Below are 26563 nucleotides of genomic sequence, written 5' to 3'. Positions count from 1 at the left end.
TCATGAGTATCACAAGCATCAGGACTACCAAATATTTCATCAAACATATCAAAGAAATTAAATTCAACAGAATCAGATGTGGAAGCATCACAAGAAACATTATCAGTCTTAACATCAGAAACATAAATGTTTTCATTTGAAACAAAAAATTCAGAATTAGAAACAGAAACAAAAACAGGTCCTCCGACTCCATGCTTTGCCTGGTCTAAGGGTTGATCTGTAGGGGAAGTAGAAATGTTAGTACTTTCAACGTTAACAAATCCGCCTGAAACGAAACTAGATGGCTTGCCATAAACCATAAATGGTTCATTGGCAATCTCCTCCTTGGATAGGGGTTGATACAAATATGTATGATTATAAGGAGGAGGTACACTATCATATCCTAAACCCTTAAACTGATTTCGTTTAAATTTCATGCAATGATCAATCATGGTGTTAACTACCTCGCTTGATCCATCAAATTTTTGAAAGGCAAAGTTTGTAGAGTCAAACTCCCTTTTCAATGTATCAAGCTTAGTAATTAACTCATCATTTTGTCTTTTAACATAATCATACAAATCATATTTTTCACTGTATTCTGTTTGAATCCTTCTAAAATCTTTTATTTTAGTTTCTAACTGGGCCTTAAGTGGTTTTTTTCTTTTCCTAAGTTGGTAGCCCTCATATCTAAGGTCCTCTACTTCTCTATGTAATAATTGGATTTCATCACGAAGAACTTTAACATTCTTTACATGCATGAGAACAAGATGGTAGGTTTACCTCGCTTTTCTTGGGCTCGGAGGAAGTGGACACCATTAGGGCAAACTACAGCTCCATTATTTCTGCTTCAGGATCAACATCATCATTCTTCAAGGTAGCATCATCAATCTGAGCTAGGTGAGCATTTTGTGGCCCTGAGATATTCAAATCCTGAATCTGATCCTCCCAATCAAAGGATTGAGTGACCATTGTAGTCTCACCATTAGCTGCAGCACCTGGACGGTGTTTCCCATTGCTACCATTTGCCTGTTGTTGTTGATCCTACGATCTGGCTTAGGGCATTCACGAGCAAAATGATCCGGCTCTTGGCAGTTGAAACATCTCAGCATGCCCCTGTTAAATCCCACCTTCTTATCAGCATTCATGCCCCAGTTGCTCTTCCCTGTCTTCTTAGCAAACTGTTTGGCCCTGAAAACAACCATAGCAATCTGCCAAGTAATGTCCATTTCTTCTACGTCTTCAGGATGAATCTGATCCAAATCAGCAAATGACAGCTGAGGTGGAAGATCTCCAGCTACAAAAGCATTGTAGCAATTAACTAGCCCAGTAGCTAGAGCCAGATTTTCATTAGAGTCCTTAGAGTTTGAAGAAGAAGCTACAACTGACACATTTGGAGCAGGGACAGCTTGTGGAGTGACATATGGCTGAGTTTGATGGTGAGGGATGGATGATGCAGCAGCAAAGGTCTGAATCTGAGGTTGTTGAGCTGCAAAGGCTTGACCTGAGGAGGACATGATTGATGAGAAAGCATTGTTGGATGAGATTCCAAGATTTGCAGTAGAGTATGAGTTCACGTGGTTAATTTCTCTCTGTTTGTCATCAATGTCGTAAGCTTTGATGATCGATATAACTTCAGCAAGAGTGAGGCGATTTAAATCCTTGGTTTTCTTAATCACAACACCATTCATATCCTATGATCTAGGAAGAGCATTCAGAAGCTTCTTGTTGATTTCTGACTTGGTTAAGAAAATCCCAGATATGTTCATGTCAGTCGTGAGAGTTGTGAATCGTTGTAGTTGAGCCTCAAGAGTCTCTCCTAGAATGTAGTTGAACATATTAAACTTTTGTCTCAACATGTCCTGTCGACTTTCCTTCATATCTGTACTGCCCTCATAAACCTCAATTAGGGCTTCCCATAGATCTTCATCTGAAGTGTACTCACGAAAACCTTAAGCAATATCAGGAGATAATGCCATGACAGTATCAAGTTCGTGAAAATGATTTTGACTTTGAGAATCCATTTGAAATCGAATCAATTTAAAATCACAAAAGAGTTTGCAGTTGATGAGCTTACGACCGTAAACAGGGTTAACGGTCTCTAAGTTTACGGTTCTTGAGTTTCCGGTTTCTGAATTTACGGTTCTTAAAGTTTTTGAAGCCTTCTTCACGGTTTTTTTTGAAGATTCACAGTTTACGGTTGATGAAGTTCTTGAATTTAGAACCGTAAAAGGTATTTACGGTTGGCCGTAAATTCCCAAAAAGCTTTTAAACACACGTTTTTGCAATAGATTCATATCCTTTAACCACTTAGAACACCAAAACCAATGTTCGAACAATAAGAATACCAATTTCAAGCACCCCAAATCTCGATTGAATAAAGCTTGACACCGGTTACTGCTCTGATACCAATTGTAAGGTCCAAATAAGGATCTTTACCAGTAATCAAGCAATAAACAATCATAGAAATAGGAATGAGATGAAAAGAAACCAAGCTTGCACACGATTATATTCAACAAATCGTCAGGTATAACTCGATGGACTGCTTTGTAAACTCTATGGCATCAACAACTGCAAAAGACCAACTCCTCCACTATTTATACTTGACTTAGACCGAAAACTGTGTTTGCTACCGTAAACAGGGTTTATGGCCGTAAACTTAGTTTACAGTCGTGAACACACAAAATGAGCAAAAGACATAAACAACTCATAAACTGTATTACAGACTCTTGCCAAAACAATATACACTAAAAGCCTAGACCAAAACATTAACTGGACTCTTCATCTTGCCTTTACCCGTCCGGACATCTCATTTGCGGTCAACAAACTCTCACAGTTTATGCACTCGCCTTCTGAAACTCATTGGACAGCACTCAAACGGTTATTTGGATACTTAAAGGGCACAATCTATTACGGTATTTTTTTCAATCGCTATTCTACCATGGCACTCACAGCTTTCTCGGACTCTGACTGGGGTGGGATATCAACAAAAGGCCGATCCACTACTGCTTATCTTGTTTACCTAGGTTCCAACATCATATCTTGGTGCTCTACTCGGCAAAAATCTGTCGCACGATCATCAACAGAGGCCGAGTACAAGGCTCTTGCGAATGCTTCAGCTGAACTCGCCTGGATCAAAAAGCTCCTACTTGAACTAGGCATCTCTTCACCTCACATGCCCACCATTTAATGCGACAATACTGGGCAACTTATCTCTGTGCAAATCCCGTGTATCACTACCGCATGAAGCATGTTGCTCTAGATTACCACTTTGTTCGTGAACAAGTGTCTGCTGGAAAGCTCAATGTTCGTTATGTTCACACGCTTGACCAACCAGCCGATGTCTTAACCAAACCGTTGGGTCGTGCGTCGTTCTTGAAGTTTCGTTCCAAGATTGGAGTCTCTAATGGATTAGTGCACTTACTGTTGTATATCTCTTGTATAAATGCAGTCCTGTAATTCATGTTTTCTACAATACAATCAATATAGTTTTAGTGAGTAGTAATGGCTCATGTCCTGATCTCAGTATAACCCGTGTTCGGCAAAGAAACTACATTCCACATACCTATCTTTTAGAATCTTCATTCTCACGTCGTGAGTAGTAAAGTCTCACATCGTGAGCTTCTATTTGACTCAATTTTCTCTTCTTTTAAGCTCCATTAAGCTACCAGCTCAGCTTCAGTCCTTCTAGGTTCCAACTTTTGTCGATTTTGGTCCATTTTCCTCAAGAATGTCATATTTGGCTGTAAAATGTAATTTATCTCAATAACTACCAAATATCTTTACAAATAAACAAAATATAGCTTAAAATATATTAAAATAATGCCTCAATATATGTATGTGTAACATCCCGAAATATCAAGAGTAGAGTTGAAGGGTTAAAAGAGTAAATTGGGAAAGAGCGACTCGGCGAGTCCATGTGCGGACTCGGCGAGTAGAGTCGCGACTTGGTCGCGTGTTAAGTGGCCGACTCGGCGAGTCAGAGTAATGGACTCGGCGAGTAGGCGCTGAGTGGAGAAAACCCTAATTCTCGGGGTTGAGCCCTATATAAAAAACATAACACCCATTCCCCCAGCCTCCTTACTAATCCTCAAGTCCAGAAACCCTAACTCTTGTGTGTGAGTGGATCAAGTGCATTTGGAAGCTTGGAGAACCAATTGTTGAGGAAATCATGAAGGGTAAGAGGCTTGGAGCAAAGGGGCTTTGCTTGGATTCGAGTTTCATTGAAGTTGGGGTGTTCCTTTGAGGTAATATCTCGTTTTTGAGCTGTTATTTCTTAGATGCATCATTTTGGGGGTGGTAGAGACCATACCCTTGGATGTATTGGAGTTTAGAGGTTAGATCTGAGGTTGCTACCTCAGATCTGGAATGGAGAAGGGTTGGAATGCATGAAAGTCCCTGTTTGTGAGTGATTGATGGAGCTATTTTGTCCCAAACCCAAACCCTAGAGTGAAAATGCATAGATCTCTTTGGATTCACGTAAAGTTTGCCACTTTACGTGATGGATGAGTTGTAGGAGGCTAGATCTATGTTTTGGATCAATTGCATGGCCTAGAATGCTTCTGTATGGGTTCAGACCGATGGTACTCGGCGAGTCACATGGGTGGACTCGACGAGTTGCTTGAAGATGAGCTGGAACTCGACGAGTTGGAAGAACAACTCGGCGAGTTGGATGAAGATGGCCTGGAACTCGGCGAGTTGTATGAACAACTCGGCGAGTAGGTTGAAGATAGCCTTAGACTCGGCGAGTCTGCTGTTGGACTCGGCGAGTCTTGTCGAAGAGTCCCAATAATTTCTGGTTGAGTCGAGAATCGGCGAGTCAAGGGATGACTCGGTGAGTTGTGTGCGAGTGGACTCAGAGTTGTGGGACTCGGCGAGTCTCGGGGTGACTCGGTGAGTTGAGTCGCGGATTGGGGAAGTTCTGAGCATGGGGACTCGATGAGTCGACGGGTTGACTCGGCGAGCAGGGTCAACCAGGAGGGTTGACTTTGACTGAGGACTTTGACTTTGACCAAGAGTTGACCGTTGACTTTTAGGGCTTGGTCAGCGATGTGGTCTTTGGGCCAAGAGAGGGGTAAAATAGTCTTTTACCCTTAAGAGGGTGCCATGAGAGGGTTGATTCTAGTCTCGAGAGTTATATTCATGAGAGTATATGCCTTACGTGTTAGGCGGCGGCGAGTTCGAGATTCAAGTGTGGGGATATCTGCTTTCTACTTGCCAAGTGAGTCTTCTCACTATACTTTACCTTGAGTAGGTAATCAGAGTTATGAGTCAGAGTATGTGTATGTTATGTGTATGCTATGTGTTGTACTGCATAATGTCTATGTGATTTATGCTGTCCATGTTTATAGAGATGGAACCGCAAGGTTCCCAGAGTTAGAACCTGAGGGTTCACAGAGTTTGGGTGTACGGACCCATAGAGTTATAGCCTCGAGTGGCTAATATGTGTTTATGTGGTATTTTGGGGAACTCACTAAGCTTCGTGCTTACAGTGTTTTGTTTTATGTATGTGTTTCAGGTTTCTTTCAGGATCACGGGACGGCACCAGCCTGATTGTACACACCAGAGAAAGAGTCATGTTTTGAGGATCCTGGTTTTCTATACAAGTGAAAATGGAGTCATGTTTTGTAATTCGATTATGAATGAGATTTTAAACAAGTGTTTCTAAGAATTAAACGATTATATTTAAATGAAAAATTGTTTGAAATTTTCGGTGTTACAAGTTGGTATCAGAGCCTTGGTTTGAGGGATTCGGATGCGCCTTCGGGTAATTCTGGACTCAAAATGAGGAAGTAAGAAAAGTTTTCAAAGAAATAATTTTCTAAAGCGAATAAGAGTTCAAAGAGAAAACGAGAAAGAGCAGTGTGTACAATCAGCCAGAGCCCGAACGGTGATTTCCCAAAATACCCTTACTTTTGTGTTATGAGATATTTATGATGCACTTTATGAGATATTATTGCATGCTAGAGACAGGCTAGGTATTCCATATCTTAGGACTAGAGCGGCCTGATTTGTGATGCCTTAGCCTAGGAATTGCTGTGATATGCGATGTGCTTTTGAGTATGTGATGAGTGAGAATATTTTATTGGAATCCTTTAGGGGATTTGAGTAGAGGAGTAATCTAGGGGAGATACCTAGATGAGTATTGTGGTACTTAGAGGAAGAATAGTTAGAGCCCGCGAGGGGAAGAGTTGCAGAGTTCGGTGATACTTCCGAGGATGAGCAGAGCAAGCAGAGTTATCACCCAGAGTGAGTCATATATATTCTTCGATGCTCGAATGCTGCTTGCTTCGTGCTTTGTGGAACTCTCGATGATGGGAGTCAGCTACCAAGCAAATATGACGATATTCAGGAGGTAGATGGCTGGCATCATTAGGAGCTCTTCAGCAGCTGATGGCAGAGAAGTGTGGAAATCTAGGAAGAGCCTAGGGAGTAACCTTAGCCAGATGAGTGCACTGGCAGAGTAGAGAATTTCTCTGGGGAGCGAGCGCGCGACGGAATTGGTGAACGAGAAGGTCGAGCAGCTACTTAGGAGCTCTGGGATAGTCCGAGTGGAAAGTATGGGTAGATGTGGCAGGTAGTATGGGCCCGTACTACTGAAAGTAGAGGACCCATACTTGATACAGGGAGTATTCTGAAGGTTCTAACGAGCATATTAAGGAGTGATGTTATGGTTCGAGTACCATACATCGGAGCAGATTGAGGAGTGATGTTATGGTTCGAGTACCATACATCGGAGCGGATCGAGGAGTGATGTTATGGTCCAAGTACCATACATCGGAGCAGATGGAGGAGTGATGCTATGGTTCGGGTACCATACACCGGAGCATATTGAGAAGAGATGTCATGGGATGAGTACCATGGTTCGTAGTGAATGATGCTTGAGATTCTCTGGTTATCCGGTCATGATTGTTGAGGTAGAGATTGGACGCTATGGGTTTTAGGCCTGTAGGCCATGATTGAGTTTAGAGAGGCGTCCCTCAAGAGGGAGGTCGAGAGCCTATCAGAGTATTTTGGTAAGGAGTTAGAGGGAAGGGAGAATGTCGGTCTGAGTTGAGCAATCAATCGATAGAGGAGATGTCACCTTCTATGACCTGAGTGGTGCTATTTATGTTCGTGTGCGGAACATGAGAAGCCCGATGTTTAAGTTTTGGGTTTGGGGGTAAAACCCTGCAGGTTGTCACTGATGATGATTTTCCATCAGAGTATTAGGTAGCATGTGTGCTGCGAGACAGTGATTTACCATGAGCAGATAGTCAGTTGGGACTGAGATAGTCAAGGACCACGTTATGCCTATTTGAGTATAGTAGGGCGTATTGTAGAGGTATCGGTGGGGAGTCCAGTCGAGTTAATCAGTGCAGTGGTTTTTCTATCCATGTTGGGTATTGAATATGGGAGTGGGTCCCTGTTCTTGGGATGATCCATGTGTTGGAACGTTGGTTGATAAGTCGAAGTGGGGAACATGATGATTTCGTGGTCCAGTCTATGAGTCAGTAATGTTATTGGACAGTTGAGTTGTTGGTATTGGATTGGTACGAGACTTGGAACGACTAGAGGCAGTCGTGACGAAAAGTTCTTGAGGATTTCATCTGAGGTTCAGAGTTATGAGATCGATTGATTTCCTTAAAGGGGATTATCGGGTGTTGCGTAGCACTTTCCAGGGGCATGTGCGTTATTGCTGGTGGAAATAGTTCGTGAGGTTGTTGATGTGTCAGATAGTGATGGTTCGAACCCTAAGTGGGGGAGAACCGGGTGGTTTATTGAGAGAACCAGAGATTTGTGCAAGAGCGGTTAGGGGTTGGATGCAGAAACCTGCGGCTTGAATTCAAGAGATCAGGGTCATAGGTGGTCAAGGAAAGGTGTAGGGCGAGATAATGCATGTGGTGTATGCCTGAGAGAAGGATGGGTGTCTCCACGGCGGGTGGTGGTCAGAGTCGTTTCAAGTGGAAGACTCGTAATGATGGTATGGGCAGTTGAGAACTTCTGGGTTGAAATATTGGTAGCAGATTATCGAGTAGCCAATTCCCGGGCTAGGATGTGTATTCTTGCTTGAATTTTGAGAAATAATGGAAAGGGTTTTGGAGGATCATCAGTGTGTTATGAAGGGTTAGCGCCTTCCTTGTATTCCAATTGAGTGTTTGGATGCACTGAAGTTGCGCATCGTGTGATATCAGAAATTATTATGGGATTCAGAGGAAATGTATTGTTGCGTGTGTATGGTGTTAGGAGTAAGGGAATCAGTGGTTGTGGCAGGATCTGGTGATGTTCTGTTGGGATATTCCGAGGTATCCGGGTATGATATCTTTATTTCGGAGTTACTCGTGAATCTTGAGTTGAAACGACTTGTGGTGTATCAGGTATCTACGGATCTAGTGGGAGCCCTTCGAGTATGGGCATCCAGGGAGATTATTTAAGAGAGTGGATCTTTGCAAGGGTGGGCATTTTGATATGTCGATTGCCTCCAGAGTCTGTGATGCATATTCGAGTCGAGTATGGGTAGCTGCCTATGATAGTCTGCGAAGCATGAGCTAGTGGGGTCAGAGAGTGTTTTGATACTGCGGGGAGCCGTAGTAATCACTAGTCAGAGGGTGTTGTGATACTGCGGGGAGCCGTAGTATTCACTAGTCAGAGGGTGTTGTGATACTACGGGGAGTCGTAGTACTCACTAGTCAGAGGGTGTTGTGATACTGCGGGGAGCCATAGTACTCACTAGTCAGAGGGTGTTGTGATACTGCGGGGAGCCGTAGTACTCACTAGTTAGAGGGTGTTGTGATACTGCGGGGAGCCGTAGTACTCACTAGTCAGAGGGTGTTAGTACTCACTAGTCAGAGGGTGTTGTGATACTGCGGGGAGCCGTAGTACTCACTGGATGGCAAGAGAATGTGATGATGGAATGTTCTCTGATCAGTGTATGATGTGGAAGAGTTTTGGGCTTGAGTAGCCCTAGTATTGAGTTTTGGAGCCTGGGTGTTGAACCGGGGGCGAGACTGGGGTCTCCGTCTCTGTCGGGAGATGCGGCGAGATGCGCAAGGGATATGCGCAGCAGAAACCAGAGATCAGAGTTGAGACGATCCTCGGTTGGATTGTATTTTCTCGCATGAGGAAAAGAGAATTTTGTGACTTGCGTGTCCCTGGGCCGGGATAGTGGTCACGGGGAGGAAGTTAGTGGGATATTTGGATCATGATATGGGTGACCTTTGGAGGCTCGGCTGTGGAGTCAAAAGCTGACCTTGTGCTCAGTCTCGAAGAGGGATATGAGAAATGAGCTAGAGCTTACCATGATGATGTCTGAGGACACTTCAGAGCGAGAGAATGATTCAGACGCTCGAAGACATGCTTCGGGCATGTGTATTAGATTTCGGAGGGAGTCGCGGCACGTATTTATCCTTGGTTGAGTTATCCTATATCAACAGCCATCATTAGTGCATTGGTATGCTACCCTTTGAGCTGTTGTATAGGAGGAGGTGTCGGACCCTCATTCGCTGGGGAGAGGTAGCGCATGGACCCGAGAGCCCTTGCGAGCAGATCCAGAGCATGTGCGATACATGGAGTAGCGGCAAGGTTGGCAAGTGGATTTCCCTGGGTAAGGGAAGAGAAAGGTATGTAACCCTCAGGGGGGGAAAGTGTTGGTTCACGGAAGTGAAAGTAGTAGTGAGAGTGGATGATTTGGAGTTTGGTGGTTGAACATTGTGTCTGTGACAGTGGTATGGAATGACATCATGATGGGATGTCTGCTGAGGACGCGGAAGGGATTCCGCAGGTGTAGAGCCAAGAGTCTCAGGATGAGTGCATGGATGGAGTCTGGGACTCCCAGCTTGATTCTGCTCAAGGGTTGTGTGTGTAGTGGTGGTTCCTCCTGGGGATGTTAGAGATGTCGTCAGTGTGGCGGGTTTTCCTAACCCGAGGGTGCAAAGGTTGGTGCAGCATGTGTGTGTGATTGCAAGAAGAGGACTCGTGGGAGTTGCTCTGAGATTGAAGAGTGGGTCCTTCTATCAGCATGGAATGGATAGAGTGGGATTTGGATCGGGGATCCGGTGGTTCGTGATTATTTCTAGCTCGTAGGGAGGGTCGGGCGATTGTTGAGATTTGGAGCAGTGATGCATCTCGGGTAATTCTCGATTGTTGAGTGTGATTATCAGAGGGTACAGTCGGTGCCCGGTTTGAGACGGTGGTCAGGACACCACAAGGAAATAGGAAGTGAGTTCGAGTTCGATGGTTATGCCTTGAGGAACCTGGTCCAGTTACGGCCAGGTGGCGCGTCGTGGGAGTATTTTGGAGTTGAGTCGCCATAGGCTTCGAGGACGAAGCCTAATTTAAGTGGGGGAGAATTGTAACATCCCGAAATATCAAGAGTAGAGTTGAAGGGTTAAAAGAGTAAATTGGGAAAGAGCGACTCGGCGAGTCCATGTGCGGACTCGGCGAGTAGAGTCGCGACTTGGTCGCGTGTTAAGTGGCTGACTCGGCGAGTCAGAGTAATGGACTCGGCGAGTAGGCGCTGAGTGGAGAAAACCCTAATTCTCGGGGTTGAGCCCTATATAAAAAACATAACACCCATTCCCCCAGCCTCCTTACTAATCCTCAAGTCCAGAAACCCTAACTCTTGTGTGTGAGTGGATCAAGTGCATTTGGAAGCTTGGAGAACCAATTGTTGAGGAAATCATGAAGGGTAAGAGGCTTGGAGCAAAGGGGCTTTGCTTGGATTCGAGTTTCATTGAAGTTGGGGTGTTCCTTTGAGGTAATATCTCGTTTTTGAGCTGTTATTTCTTAGATGCATCATTTTGGGGGTGGTAGAGACCATACCCTTGGATGTATTGGAGTTTAGAGGTTAGATCTGAGGTTGCTACCTCAGATCTGGAATGGAGAAGGGTTGGAATGCATGAAAGTCCCTGTTTGTGAGTGATTGATGGAGCTATTTTGTCCCAAACCCAAACCCTAGAGTGAAAATGCATAGATCTCTTTGGATTCACGTAAAGTTTGCCACTTTACGTGATGGATGAGTTGTAGGAGGCTAGATCTATGTTTTGGATCAATTGCATGGCCTAGAATGCTTCTGTATGGGTTCAGACCGATGGTACTCGGCGAGTCACATGGGTGGACTCGACGAGTTGCTTGAAGATGAGCTGGAACTCGACGAGTTGGAAGAACAACTCGGCGAGTTGGATGAAGATGGCCTGGAACTCGGCGAGTTGTATGAACAACTCGGCGAGTAGGTTGAAGATAGCCTTAGACTCGGCGAGTCTGCTGTTGGACTCGGCGAGTCTTGTCGAAGAGTCCCAATAATTTCTGGTTGAGTCGAGAATCGGCGAGTCAAGGGATGACTCGGTGAGTTGTGTGCGAGTGGACTCAGAGTTGTGGGACTCGGCGAGTCTCGGGGTGACTCGGTGAGTTGAGTCGCGGATTGGGGAAGTTCTGAGCATGGGGACTCGATGAGTCGACGGGTTGACTCGGCGAGCAGGGTCAACCAGGAGGGTTGACTTTGACTGAGGACTTTGACTTTGACCAAGAGTTGACCGTTGACTTTTAGGGCTTGGTCAGCGATGTGGTCTTTGGGCCAAGAGAGGGGTAAAATAGTCTTTTACCCTTAAGAGGGTGCCATGAGAGGGTTGATTCTAGTCTCGACAGTTATATTCATGAGAGTATATGCCTTACGTGTTAGGCGGCGGCGAGTTCGAGATTCAAGTGTGGGGATATCTGCTTTCTACTTGCCAGGTGAGTCTTCTCACTATACTTTACCTTGAGTAGGTAATCAGAGTTATGAGTCAGAGTATGTGTATGTTATGTGTATGCTATGTGTTGTACTGCATAATGTCTATGTGATTTATGCTGTCCATGTTTATAGAGATGGAACCGCAAGGTTCCCAGAGTTAGAACCTGAGGGTTCACAGAGTTTGGGTGTACGGACCCATAGAGTTATAGCCTCGAGTGGCTAATATGTGTTTATGTGGTATTTTGGGGAACTCACTCAGCTTCGTGCTTACAGTGTTTTGTTTTATGTATGTGTTTTAGGTTTCTTTCAGGATCACGGGACGGCACCAGCCTGATTGTACACACCAAAGAAAGAGTCATGTTTTGAGGATCCTGGTTTTCTATACAAGTGAAAATGGAGTCATGTTTTGTAATTCGATTATGAATGAGATTTTAAACAAGTGTTTCTAAGAATTAAACGATTATTTTTAAATGAAAAATTGTTTGAAATTTTCGGTGTTACAGTATGAATATGATAATATCACTTAGATACCTTAATCCAACAAAAATATGTCTTATTTTGGTTGAAAAAAATAAGCATAGTTTCAAGCATAAAGCGTGATACGTCGAATGGATCATCATATTGTTTCAATCGATCGTTATGCACGATCATATATGTGATAGAAAATTTAATGGGAAGGGGTTTGTGAACTATACAGGACTTCATTTCAGTTCTGAGAAGGGTTCTAAAGTTTTGATACCAATAAAGAAAGTTGTGATGATCCAGTTTATCGTAAAAAAGGATTGAACGTAGGAACCATTTAATCAAGTTGATTGCATTATGGCCCATCTATAAAATCTAACAAAAAACATTTTGTATTTCCTTAGATATTTAACAATTAATACTCTTTATGTTTCTTAAATACTAATTATTAAAGTTTAAGATCCAAGTTGGAAAATAAATAAATGGATAAGTATCATTTATCCTATTTACTTAATTCAACAAGATAGGTAGTGATTACCAATTACGTCCAAATGTAATTCCTAGTGGTATGATATACTTAACAGTTTTTTTAATTGAAATATTTGATCTCATCAATGCCTTGTGTCTAATGCTTAGGTTTTCTTTCTTGTAAAAGATTCTTGATTAACTCATATAACTTCAAAAACTTGTTATATTGGTTTATAACTAGTTATAGGATTCGTGAAAACACCTCGGCCATAAAAAGACAATATAAATGGTTAGATATCTTTTATCCCACAATAATTATACAAGTAATGTGTGAGTTTTTTTTTTCAAAAACATGACATTGATTTGCATTTTGAAAAAAAAGGGTTTTATATATTTTATAATTATACCTTTTTAAAACATATAATATCATGAATAGTACATGGATCAATATACCATGGTACCTTTATTGAAATAATCATAATTTTCATATTAGGTTCTTTATAAATACAATCCAATTTTATTATTTGTTTCTGACGTGGTCGATTTTAAAATTAATATATTATATTAACGTTTGATGTTTAAGCGCTAAAGAGCCAATTATAACCTTTTTAATGAAACCTTTGTTTATTATTAACATTTGGAATTTAGATAAATCTCTAAAATCATTATTTTTATACTTATTAATATTAGTCTCTCAAAATTTGTCATTTAAAAGTTTTAGTGCATAAAACTCCATTTATTTTAAAACCATTTTTATCATCATATATTAAAAGTTTAGATTTTGAAAATCAAATTCATATGATGATTATAATGTTCAAAATACTATTTCACATGAAAAATCATATTTTCAACCATGTATAATATTAACATTAATATAAACATCACAACCATACAAATATTCATAAACCAATCCATAAAACTAATGTCAATTTTTGTAAGCCGTCACAAGAATTTTCAAGTCTATTCATAAATGACATAATGAAAAAAAAAAACTTTGCGTTATGTCTTCAAGCTCCCACTTGCTAACACGATGCTTGCAAGATCTTCAAGACTTCATGATGTGTTGAAAAATATCATCAAAATTATAGGGTTTCAATCCTGTTGAATTTTTTATAAAATAAACTTGTTTAATGCTAATCTATTTTTTACAAAAAAAGAATTAAAAAAACTAACTTTTAAATTATTACATATTATATGAATAAATAAATATTACAACCATTTAAAAAAAATCAACACAACTAATATAGTAAAGGCACCAAGACTTGTTTATGCACAACAAACATACATTTATATTATTATATAAAAACAATTATTTGTTTTCCTAAGGCAACTTTTATAACCCAAAAATACATGTAAACTTTGGTCATAAAAATAATTGTCATAAACTTTTAAAGTCGCCATAGAAAACATGTATGAGCATTTTCTTACAAAAATAAAATCATCAATAATCTAAACATGAATGAAAAGATGGTTGATACCACTTGTTGGGTTTGATACAAAATTTCGGTTTAAAAAATGACAAAATTGGCAAAGTAAGTTTTATAAATCTTGAATAACATATAAGAATTTTCTACCCACCAATGATCATTTTGCATGAACTTGAAAGACTAAATCACAAGAATAAGAGGATCATAATTAACAACCTTTGAAATCTTTGAATCCTCTTAAAAAGTCCACCAACATGTAATTAAGACCTTGGATGATAGTCCATGACTTGCAATATAAAGCTCTGAAGCCTTTAAGAACAAAATCATTTTTGTATTACAAGAGTGAAATCATCCAGATTCTTCTTTTATGTTCTAACACTTTAGATATAAAGAAGAGAGTAAGCCACAAGTGATCAGTTTCCTTGTAAAAGGGATAGCTATGCATGAAAGCCTTTAAGCATTTTATTAACTAGTTATTACTCTTTTATTCTTAACATTTTAAGACCAATGCTTAATGATTATAACAAAGCATGCTTTATATACTTCTAAAGCATGACATATTTAATTAAATAAGCAAGAAAGACAAACTTGTTTCCCCCATGCTAGTCCATGGTTTTGCAAGACAAAAAGAGAAAGAAAGAAAGTCTTAAGAGTAAAGTCTTACACTCTTTGTTTCTTTTATATGTTATGTACATTTTTAAAAGCAAGACCGGCTAACTTCAAAAAGAAGTACATGTCATTATAAATCATACATTATGATATTAGTTTGATATTAAAATTGAAAATTATTATTTTCATAAAATTTTAATTTCATAAAATTTTAATGTCCAATTAAAATTTAAAGATTTATTAATAATTTTTCGACAATCAAATTCTTATAAGTATTCAACTTGTGTCTATTTTTTATTGGTGTGGGTGTGTATGATCATATGTATTGGTAATATCATTGTAAAATGATTTTTGAGTGTGTGTATATATATATATACACACACACACACACACCAAATTGGTACATCTATAACTCAAAGCATCTTGACGTTCAATAGCCGTAGTTGACTATAGACCTTCACGAGTTACTTGTCATCACCCAGAAATCACAAATCTTTATCAAGTGCCAGAGATTGGTTTGAAACTTTCTTGAAGCATCAAGCCTGGCATCCCAAAGCCAGTGTAGTCTAGGCGAACTCAATAATCCGATTTTCAAAATTATGCTTAGCCAGCGTATCCCGGGTCGGGCACTTATCAATGATCGACGTGACATGAGTCAAAATATAAGGCTTCTAGTTCCAAGCGCTTGCCCTCATGCCTGGTAAGGTCCTCCAAGGAAGAGGTACGAGCTAATTTTTTGTTGCATGAAGGTCGGGGCGACATAAAGGATAGGCTAGTCCAGCTAGATTCTCTCAAGCTAAAAGGGTAGTTTACCCGCATTGGCATTTCTAACAAAAAGAAAGACTTTGAAACCAATTAAATCTTCAATGATTTATTTCTATATACAAAAAAGTAGTTGATAAATAAAAAGAAAGACTTACAGTATGAACTGTAAGAAAGGTTTAAACTATTGATTTATCCCGCCTAAAGAAAGAAATTATAACACGAGGAAGAAAGCCTACGGACAACCTAATCTTCATCTCTAGAGGTTTGGAAGGAGATGTCTATCCGGTGAATGGAGTTCAAGAAGGAAGGACATTCTATTAAAGTAAAAGTAAGGGAAGTAAGATCATAAAGGCCAATGTCAGGTCTTTCTCGCCAACTCGGATTCGGATAGTTGATTCCCGATTGGTTAAGCTGTTGACATCCAAAGGAAGATGTGACATTAGAATCTTCCATGGCAGAAGCCTATGGATAGAGATCACTTTCTCCGCTCTAAGCTAACTTGGTCAAGGTACTAAAATAAAGTAAAGAAGATCATTGAAATCAGTGTCGTCTTCTCGGGTCAGAATTAAGGGAAGATAATTACTGAAGCTGGCTGGCTTGAGATTGAAAGAAAGGTCGCTTCAAGAAGCTATGTCGGATCCTTTCGTTGTTCTCTCGCTCCTCTCGTGGGACTGTAAATGGATTAGAAACCTTTGGCATTACATTCAAACTTGAAACAAGGCACGTGTAACCGAGTCAGGGTCGTAGCGTTAGGACTAGTAAATTCAAGCCTTACCTTACTCTTGCAAGTCTTTTCGTGTGCTTTGTTGTTCTCAGATGCTTCATAACGGCTCCTATAGAAAAATAATCGCTATTAGTACGAATCCCCTGCTAGTATGCCTTCCTTTCGTACCAATCGTCACTGTCTTTCCTTGATGACTCAAATCAATAATACAAAGAGTTACTAATAGCTGTAGTTAGGGCATTTGCCAAAGAAAAAAAATACTAAATTCTCCGATTTCTGTTCTAGAGCCGAGAGAAGAATGCAGACTGCCTATCCTGCTTGAAGATTGCGAGATTTGCATTTTCAATAGAAAGACTCTTATATTAAAGTAAAGATATTGGTTGGGTTTGTTTTTTTTGATAAGTCTCTCCTTACTAGACTCGTGACCCAGGAACTCCACCTTAAGGTGCATTTATGGTGAGTAAGTCGAGTCCTTTTTTTTGGATAATCCTTCAGTGCACTATTAAGTAGTCGATCAAACAATCCCTTTATGACTCCGCTTTCTGAGTCATCCACCAATTCAACTAGATCAAGGCGTATGAGTATAAGTTAACAATCCTAATAATGTTCTAAATTCTTATTTTAGAAATTCCATCAATTAATGGCTAGTCAAACTAAGTAAGGAAGCCAAAACCTCCACGACTAGGACAAAAAAAGACGAATGGAATCCTTGCCTTTTGCCTCAATGACCATCCAACCCTCTCAAGAAGACCATTAGTTAGAGTACTTTCTTTCTTTGTAGTTATCAGGCATGTGAAGATACAATCAACTAAGAAGGAAAGTTGTTATTGCTCAACTTTAGAGCACCATCTCAGCATGTGATAAGCTTTCCAGATGTCATTCCAGTGCCAATTCAAAAGAAATGCTCTTAGCCGATTAGTTGGCATAAAACGACCGATATGAGCTAAGATATTGGTCCTGTGAATCTGTTCCTAAGGGTCAAGCTGTGTTAATCTCTTATTGTCCAATTCTATTAACGCTGTCAACGCGAACTGCCAATGCGGCTTCTGACTATGCTTTCTGCAGACTTCGTTTCAACTCTTCCGCTGTGAAAAGAATAGGTTGTTCTTAGGTGTAAAGGAAGAGCTGCTAGTAACAAGTGAGGGAAGGAACCACAAGGAAAGAATAAATCAAAGCTCTCTACCCGGGATATCAAGATTCACATGCGAAGGGACAAGCGAAAGGCTTCCTGGTATAAGAACGAAAGTAGAGCTAAGCAAGGTCTTCTGTGAGTGAACAATATGAGGATCAAGGCAGTTAAGTTCCACCAGGGTAGATTCTTTCTTCGCGAGTATGTCTGTTGATGGTGCAGTGTCCTACCTGCTCAAGGAAAGTTTCCCAACTCAATGTGTTACGCATTAGCGGCATTTGCTACATAATCCACATATATTGTTAGATATTTTACTATAAGGTAAGTGAGGACTTCTTCCAAGACCAGATTCTTTTTAATCTTAATTAAGTTGATTTGTTGCTGATGATTTCAATAGCCAAGTCAAGATTTCCAACAGGCGAGACAGATGCCGATTCTACCTCTGTCAACTACCTCTTTATTTTATATTTTGATCACTCTTTTTTCCATCAACAATTTCCACATGAAAGCTCTAAGTCAAGAAGTCAAGTCAGCAAGAAAGTATGAAAGTGAGAAGGTACGGTTTCATCATCCTAAGCTACCTTACCTCACTAAGTCCAGTCTATGCGCCCTTAGCCCAAGGATAGAGACAGGGCTAATGCTTTGGTCATACTAGATGACGAGGCTTACCAAACTACCTTTGCCGTAACTCAGAGAGAGAAGGCCGCTCAAGCATAATCCGAATACGAATCTCGCTAAAAAAGAGCTCTTTACTGCTAAGCTGATCACAACTTCATATTCAACAACAACAAGAATATAACTCTAGCCTGCTGAAAGCTTTGAGCATTCACTTTTCTTGGGTTCCTAGCCCAAATGTTCTAGGGCACGAGAGAGAAATTCCTACTATAAGGAAGAGAAAAAGGTAACCCAATTAGTAGAATGCTGCTTTCTATCGGTTGTTCACATTCAAGCATGAGTTAGTTCAGAGTCGGCAAGGGGAATCAGAGAAATGGCAGTTTAGTCACATTCAAGCATGAGTTCGTTTCGACGCTTACTAGTCCATTTATAATCCCTTTTAGCCAGTTTCCTTCTATCCTATTAAAGCAGTTGTACCAATTGCAACAGTCTTAAGGCCATTAGTTGGAGTGCTAAGTGCTGCTTTGGTAGTCGAGTTTTTTCTTACATCCAGTGCTACATCTAGAGGTCTAGTCCCCTAGGTCATTTGATATCTCTAGTCTGAGTTCCGTTCAACAAGCCAGTTCTGTTAGATCGCTTACAATCCCCGTAGTGTCTAGTAGCTGTCTCTTTTTCTTACCTTAACCTTAGGCAAGAGAAAGGCAGAGGCTTGAAATCAAAGTTAAGATATATCCATTCGGTGGGAGTTGCTATCCATATAGTTCCATGGCTGTTCTACTTGCAGCCATTGATAGTTCTCTTGCATCCGCTTTCAATCCAGAAGAGCAAGGGGCAAAAGGATCTAACGCAAGTTGGATGATCAACAGAAAGCTAGGGTTTTTCTTCTCCCTTTTTATCCTTTTCTAAGGAACTAAGGAGTTAATGATATCTCGCTTAAGGAGATATCTAGCCAAGTGATTCACCTGATCCAGACACGCCAATAGGTGGGTTTGAATATAGTAAGTAAGAGTAGTGGCATTCTCATCAAAAGGATAAGTAAGTATGCAATCCGGTGATAAAATGAAAAAAGGTTCTTTTTTCTACGCATATTCCCTGGTGAGGATATGCATATAATATTTTATGTATTAGAGTGCATCAAGATTATAGGTTACAGTTTGTAATCTATAGGATTGATTTTGGCTTTTGTAGGACTACTAACTAGATTATGCTTTCTCTCCGGGCCTTTGCTAAAAAAGTTGGAAGGAAATCAGTACGAAGGCCTTCCGTGGGTAAGGCAAAGGTAGATGTAATATTGCGATATGTGCCTTAATTTGGTAATTCCTTTATGTACCTAGTGGGTCTAACTTTATGTCTAAGGAAGAGGATAATCGCCCTAAAGAGCTTGCCTAGTCCTTTTCGAATCATGAGAGATCTCTTCCATTTCGTAAGTGAGTGTTCAGTGTGAAGTACCTCCATTCGCCCCTCCTCCAATTACAGACTCCTTGTCAGAAGAGTTATAAAGCGCAAGGGAAAAGACTAGCAAGCCAATTACAGTCTTAAGGGTTGGTGTTCGAATTCTCTTCTTATTGGATCCATGGAATTGTAGTTCTCTTTGCTGTTGTGCCAAGCGAGGGAGTTCTTTGATAACTGTACCAAGAATTAGGGTTCAGGCAAGTTTACTCGCTTCTCCTCGAATTGCATAAGAAAGATGGTTCTGGAGATAAATCCTACCCACAAGCATTTACTTATACAATGGTGTAGGGAGGAAGAGGTAGCAATACATTCCGCCTGATGCTTGATCACTGCATTCGTGATATATCAAATGAGCTCTCTGTTCTATGATGAAGAGTTCCTGTAGATAGGATCATATTTCTTTCTAGTCCTAAGAATTTTAATTGGACCTTTCTCGTTGACATAAGTTTTAGAATATTTTCATCTGGAATTAGAACGACCTATGTTGTAATGGAGGAGAGAAGGTGAACCAACTTCCTTTGGTTACCTCTCCGGTATGGTCGAGTAGCTTTTGCTCCTTCCTACTTACTTTATTATAATATAAGCGGGTGACCTATTGGAGCTTTTAAGTCATAGTGGGAGCTTTCAGAAATAACTTTGCAGGTCAAGATCATAGGAAGAGGGAAGAACAAGGGAGAAGATCTTTTTGAAAAGAAGAAGATTCCAAAAGAAACTCAAAACGGAGAATAGGATGCCTTAAAGGTAAATAAGAAAGATCATAAATAAAAAAGAAAGAAAATAGCTGCCTAGCCCGCAGGAAATAGAAGGTTAGGTTAGGAAGGGAGAAAGGATATTTACCAAGACTACTGAAATAGCACATATTCAGCTTGGGAGTTCTCACTCGGGCTACTAATCTCCTCTTCTCCTACTCATAAGAACCAGAACAGGCACTCGTAATCGTCCTTAACCTCTGTCTCTAACCTATTCCTTTTCCTCTTGTAACATCCCGAATTCAGGAGTGCAAGTTCAGGGTTCAAAGTGAAAATGTGGATGGTCAACTCGGCGAGTCCATGGGTAGACTCGACGAGTAGGGTCGCGATTTTGGTCGCGTGTTAAGTGGCCAACTCGGCGAGTCGGTGGCTGGACTCGGCGAGTTGGTGCTGTGTGGAGATAACCCTAATTCCGGGGGTTGAGCCTTATATAAAGGACATAATACCCTCTCCCCATCATCTTTACCCTCCCTTGAAGTCCAAAAACCCTAATATTCCTTTGTGAGAGAATTAGAGAGCATTTGGATCTTGAAGGAGTGTTGTTGAAGAGATCTTTGAAGATTAAGAGGCTTGGAGCAAGGGGCTTTGCAAGGCTTTGGCTTATTCTTCTGTTAGAATCTTCTCTTCAGGTAATGATTCGTTGTTTGAGCTGTTATCCATCTAGATCTATCATTTGTGGGATTTTTGGGAGTATATCTAGTGCTATCTTGAGTTTGGAGGTTGGATCTGAGGTTGCTACCTCAGATCTAGTGTAGTGATGATCCGAAAGAGCATAAAGTCCATGTTCAAGAGTTGTTAATGAAGCCTTGTTGTCCCAAACCCTAGCCCTAGAGTGTATTATGCTTAGATCTCCTTGGATTCACGTAAAGTTTGCCACTTTACTTGATGGATGACTTGTATAAGAGTAGATCTATGGATTGGAGACTCTGCATGGCTTGGAAAGCCTCTGTATGGGTTAAGAGCTAGTGGTACTCGGCGAGTCACATGGGTGTACTCGACGAGTTGCTTGAAGATAGGCAGCAACTCGGTTAGTTGGAATAACAACTCAACGAGTTGGTTGAAGATAGCCTTGGACTCGGCGAGTCTGTTCTTGGACTCGGCGAGTCTGGTCGTGAGGTCATAATCTGTCCTGGTTGAGCTGTGAATCGGTGAGTTAAGGGATGACTAAGTGAGTTGAGTGCGATTAGACTCAGAGTTATGGGACTCGGCGAGTCTTGGGGCGACTCGGCGAGTTGAGTCGTGTTATGGGAGTTTCAGAGCATAGGGACTCGACAAGTCAGCGGGGTGACTCGGCGAGTAGAGATAGTCTTGTGTTGACTAGTTGTCTTCCAGGGGTATTTTGGTATTTTTTGAGTTTAGTGTTTTGGTTGTTGATCAGTGGTGAAGTTCACGTCAGAGGTTGGAGCAGCGTGATCTTATCTCTTCAGTCGGCAGTTGCGAGGTGAGTTATCCTCACTATATCAACAGGGTCTAAGGCACCAAGGCCGGCCCTTTATCGGATTGTAATCCGGGTATCGTTGTTATGTTATCGCTTTGCTATGTTGCATCCTGGTAGTTAGGATGGTATATGTTAGAGACCTGGTTAAGGTCGGTATCCTGGTATATAGGATGATGCTATGCTAGTGACTGGTTAGGTCGCTATCCTGGTTTAGGATGATGTTATGTTATGTGATCTGCTAGATCGGGTTGATTGGATGCGTACTGTTATATGATTGTATGTTTATGTGCACATGGTTGTTGGACTGGGGTTGGGTTGAGGCGGGTCCTACTTTGTGCTGTAGGCCAACATACCCAGGGCGGACCGGTTATCCCGAAGGCCCAACGAGCGGTCCGAATAGGCTGAAGGCCCCACGAGGGCGGACCAGACGTGCCGAGGCTCAGAGAGTGGACCAGGCCGACTGAAGGCCCGATGCGGGCGAACCAGTCATACTGTAGACTCAGAGAGTGGGCTAGGTGGGTTGAAGGCCCGGTGCGGGCGGACCAACCACACTGCAGACTCGATGGATATGGCTAGACTCGGAGGGTGGACCAGGTGGACTGAAGGCCCAGTGCGGCGGACCAGTCACACAGTAGACCCGGAGTGCATGGCTGTTCTGTGTTCTGATATGATATGGCATGTTATGTGTATGGTTTATGTGGTTGGTATTTTGGGGGTATCTCACTAAGATTTCGGGCTTACAGTTGTGGTTTAAATGTTTCATGTACTTCAGGAGAACGTGGCAAGGCAAAGGCGTGATCGTACCGCTCCTCATGATTATGTTTTATAATATGATTCTGGGAAGACTCTGATAATAATTGTACTGAAAACCTTTTTGTAATAACTTAATGAAACTGGGTTGTTTTTGAAAAGTTTAAATTGCTTGGAATTTTTAGAGCGTTACACCTTTGTCCCTTTACCCTTTGAACAACAAGCCGGAACTGGATTACATTTCCATAGAGAAAGCTATCAATGGTCACATTGAGACGGGAACAGATGGGAAGTTCGCCCTCCAGTTCTATTCCTTTGGATGAGACGGGGGTGATCAATCGAGAGAGAGCAAGGGATGATAGCGCTCTTCTACTCATATTCCTTGCTTCAATTGGTTCAGGAAGCTTTGGAATCGACACGCATTACGATAGCTATAGCTAGGCCAGGTGGGATTCTCTCTCTATCTAATGGTTATGAAAAAAAGTGATGAATCAAGTGGATCCTGTGCCCCTTACCTCAGTAGCTGGGAAGGCAAGCCCTTAGCTTCAACTAGTTCAGTTTGAGTCTTTCTCAGGAGTAGTTTCATTGCAAGCAGGAAGAAAATAATTAGTGCGTTAGCTTATCTATTCATTTTCAAAAACCCTTGTTTGTGCTCCTTTGTCTTTCTAAGCTGCTATCGCTAGCAGGTAATCTAGTTCAACAAGGTCCATAGGGTGAGCTCGCTTGAAACTGGGGCACGTCTGGTGGTATCGTATATAAGATCACATGGCTGCTTGCTTTTAGGAGTGATTTGTTCATCCAACTCGAAATATCGTAAGTAAGAGAAGAAGAAGATTCTGATGCCCAAAAGTAATGGCTTTTGTGCAACGTCGAAAGGGTCCTGATGTAGTGGGATCATTTGGATTGTTACAACCTCTAGCAGATGGTTTTAAATTGATTATAAAAGAACCAATTTCACCAAGTAGTGCAAATTTCTCCCTTTTTAGAATGGCTCCAGTGGCTACATTTATGTTAAGTTTGGTCGCTCGGGTCGTTGTACCTTTTGATTATGGTATGGTATTGTCAGATCCGAACATAGGGCTACTTTATTTGTTTGCCATATCTTCGCTAGGTTTTTATGGAATTATTATAGCAGGTCGGTCTAGTAATTAGGGGCGGCCGTTCGGTCGCCTATGATAAAAGGACCAATAGGTCAAAAGTGGGTTTGTGCCGCAGGTGTTCAATGATCTACTCTACACAGGTGTGGGCTTACAACGCTCATAAAACCTTTCATTGATCAATAGGTCCTTGGTCGGTCACTTTTATGGGCCAGGATCAATAAGTGGAATGGAAGTCATAAAAAAATATCTTGATCTTCGCACCTCAGATCAAGAGGAAGGGTAGCTTGTCAAGCTGGCCTAAAATTTTAATTATTATTAATTATTATATATAAATATATAATTAATATATAAATAAAAACGTTGTCTTTTAACCGACTGTTCTTTGTCAACGCTACTAAGGACCTATAGGTTCGCAATAACTCAAATTAGTTATTTTAAAAAAGAAAAGGCGCTATTTAGCCTTACATTAGTAGAAGTAAGCGGCTGAGTTAGCCTAGCCTACACTAAAAGTGGTATAGTAGGCGAGCGAGTTAGCAAAGACGCCTAGGCTAATAGAAAAGAGAGTGTCGGTGTGTAGCCTTCATTCTACTACGCTATGAAAAGGTTACGAAATCACTTAGCTCGACGTTAGGAGAGTCAAGGGGGAACGCCATACCTACATAGAAGAACCGCTATTCGCTGACTTTTTAAGGTACAACCTTTCGCCCCCTACTAAAATGGGGCAATTAGCTTGGCACCACTGATAGACTACTTAAGATTCAATTCAAAAGGCGCTACTTAGTTTTGCAAGCCTTTGTCATTGTCAGTCTACTAAGTAGGGTCTGAGGCCCCCTTTGAATCTGTAAATCTGAGGAGCATGGCGCGACAAAAGGATGGTCCCCTATGCATTTCATTCTTTCCGGAAGGGAAAAAAGAAGTACCCCCCATCATAGTGAACCCCTCCTTGTGATCAGGATGAGGTAGATGCCTCCCAGTCGGGGGGCGGATCGAATTAGAGTTTCCTTAGGTAGCCACCGACCTACAATTATCCTTAAACTTTCGTGCTTGGTGGAAAAGAAGTGAACAAAGGTATGCTAGCTTGCTGTCTTGTTCTCTGTCGCGAACTGGGATCGCTCGCCAGCTAGGTCGGATTGGAGCAACATTGTATGAGAACATATTACCCATATTCGGGGACAAGGGGTGAAACGACCTCTCGATCTACTTACTGCATCCCAGGAAGAAAAACGTCGTCTAGGCGTTACCTGTTGCTCCAATCTCCCCTGCGCCTAGGACGTTGTCTGGGCTCACCAAGAGCCATAGTTAGTTACTGTTTCCATGTAGTCTTTTTATCTTTGTTGATACCATGTGTAGTGACTGAAAGAAGTAAGAGGACTAAAACATGGAGAAGAAATTTTGATCATGAATATCGGTCCGTTGCTCCTATTCATAGGATCAAAAGACAAAAAATCTCCTAAATGTTTAAGTATATGGTTTATGATTGAAATTGTTGATACAAATTTCATAAGATTGTTCTGACTTGATTAAAGGTAGAATGTTTTATATGTTTCCATTTAAAAGGAAAGTCATGAAATCTATGAATCTGGTGTAGGAACAATAGTTTAAAACTAAATTCGAATATTTTAATATGATGTACTAATGTGGAATCATCTTCTTGGAAATGAGAATTTCTTTACCAATGATCAATTTAGAAGGATTTTGGAATTTATTTGACCACGATTATTATAATAAATGCAAGTTGTATTTATCAAGATAGATGAATATCCAAAGGAATTAGTTTAACCGATGGTCCATTCGGATTCAACCACAAAAATGTGTTAAATACATTGAATAGTTTGGTTGAAATGTACTTTGTGGAATCATAATATTGTTAATATAAATTTCATTACTAGAGATCCAAGTGGATAGGAGTTTGGAAATCATTCGACCTCAAGTCTTATGGTCAATGAAAATTTTGTTTATCAAGATTGATAATATTTGCATCACTAGGCGATGTGAATATCTGGTGGAATTGGTTTAGACTAATTACGTTATTCAGATTAATCACAATACTTAACCAACTTCCTATGAAAGTGAGTTTGGAACCTTGTAGCTGTTCAGAGCTCTTGTGAATTGAAACCAAGGGACAATTGGGCAAGAGGATGAGATACTCTGATCATGTAGGGATTGTGAGAATCTTACTCAAAACTATGTCGATCCTCTAAGTAATTGTTAAAAAGTTTCATGAACTATCTCCACCCATAACACCATTTCAAGAAGTGTAGTTGGAAAGAGAAACAAATCATTGTTTGATTTCTAAATTGATGAGTCGTATTGTGCTTAAAAAATAATTTATGGATTGTACCATGAATAGAGTATTAAGAGTCTTTGGTCTTGCACCAAATAGAAAGGTTTATGATACTCTCTGAAATGTGGAGTAAGAGTTCATCCTTGGCTAGCACATTTGGAACTTTACAATTATGAGGTTTTCGCTAATCGTGAAGCACTCGACAACATAGGACTTACAATAAGAGATGTTTTATCTCATTGGACATCCTAACAAGACTTTTTTGTAATTGTTTTACAAAATTTATAAGAAAAAATGTTTGTTGCTCAAAGTAAAATCTTCCAAGAGACGAAGTCGATATCCAAAAGAGCAAGTGGGAGCCATACTGATCTTGATAAGATTCAAGAGTCAACTAACGAACAACCTAAGTTTGGTCCTAGCATTTAATTCGATTTTGAATAGGATATTAAAGAAACTAACATACCTCCAAATCTTCCGAATTAGAATTGATATAGGACATCATAGGCTTAGTTATATAGAATCTATATTATTGAGGAAATAGTCGGAGTATGCCAACTATCTGAAGTCATGTATGCCCTAAAAAGCTGCAAGAAGGAAGGATGACATGGAAAGTAATAATCAATCCATGTAAGTTTGAATCTTGGTTGATAAAACACTTAACCTTAAAAATGTAATGTTTGTGTATCTTTAAGCAGATAAAAGTAATATGTATGGGTGCAAACACATCAGCAAGTAGAATTTGTAAGCTTATGAAATTCATTTCTAAATTGAAAACAAACATCTTGCAAAATGGAATCCTTGTTTTAATGCAAGAATTCAAGGAGTTTTGAATTCCAAGAAACAAAGTAGAGCCATAAGTATGTCAAAACCAGTGGGAGTAATTGGAATTCTTATTTTAATGAAAGTTC

General features: G+C 40.7%; 2 protein-coding genes across 6 annotated transcripts in view; one reads left to right on the top strand and one right to left on the bottom strand.

Annotated features, from left to right (window-relative positions):
* Positions 1 to 13461: 13461 nt before the first annotated feature.
* The window catches only part of LOC111885449 (bZIP transcription factor 27), a 39380-nt gene continuing 26278 nt past the window's right edge, over positions 13462 to 26563 (bottom strand). For 3 of the 5 annotated variants that reach the window (XM_042898998.2, XM_023881702.3, XM_042898997.2), the window contains one exon: positions 13462 to 13711. Coding sequence is in view for 2 of the 5 variants with exons in the window: in XM_042898997.2 (XP_042754931.1) it covers positions 13706 to 13711 (6 nt within the window). In the remaining 3 variants the exon portion in view is untranslated. Of the gene's footprint in view, positions 13712 to 14256; positions 14350 to 26563 lie in introns of those variants that run through there. The other 2 variants (XM_042898993.2, XM_052768270.1) reach the window with 2 other exon arrangements.
* On the top strand, positions 23124 to 23423 carry LOC122196439 (NADH-ubiquinone oxidoreductase chain 1-like). Its single transcript, XM_042898999.2, has one exon. It carries the CDS (start codon positions 23124 to 23126, stop codon positions 23421 to 23423), a length of 300 nt encoding a protein of 99 aa, XP_042754933.1.

Source organism: Lactuca sativa, chromosome 2, assembly GCF_002870075.4.
Source record: "Lactuca sativa cultivar Salinas chromosome 2, Lsat_Salinas_v11, whole genome shotgun sequence".
NCBI lineage: Eukaryota > Viridiplantae > Streptophyta > Magnoliopsida > Asterales > Asteraceae > Lactuca > Lactuca sativa.
This window is presented reverse-complemented; position numbering and strand designations above follow the sequence as displayed.

What these genes read in the sequence shown, in the direction of transcription:
- LOC122196439 (XM_042898999.2), top strand. Translation starts at nt 23,124, where the DNA reads ATGGCTTTTGTGCAACGTCGAAAGGGTCCTGATGTAGTGGGATCATTT.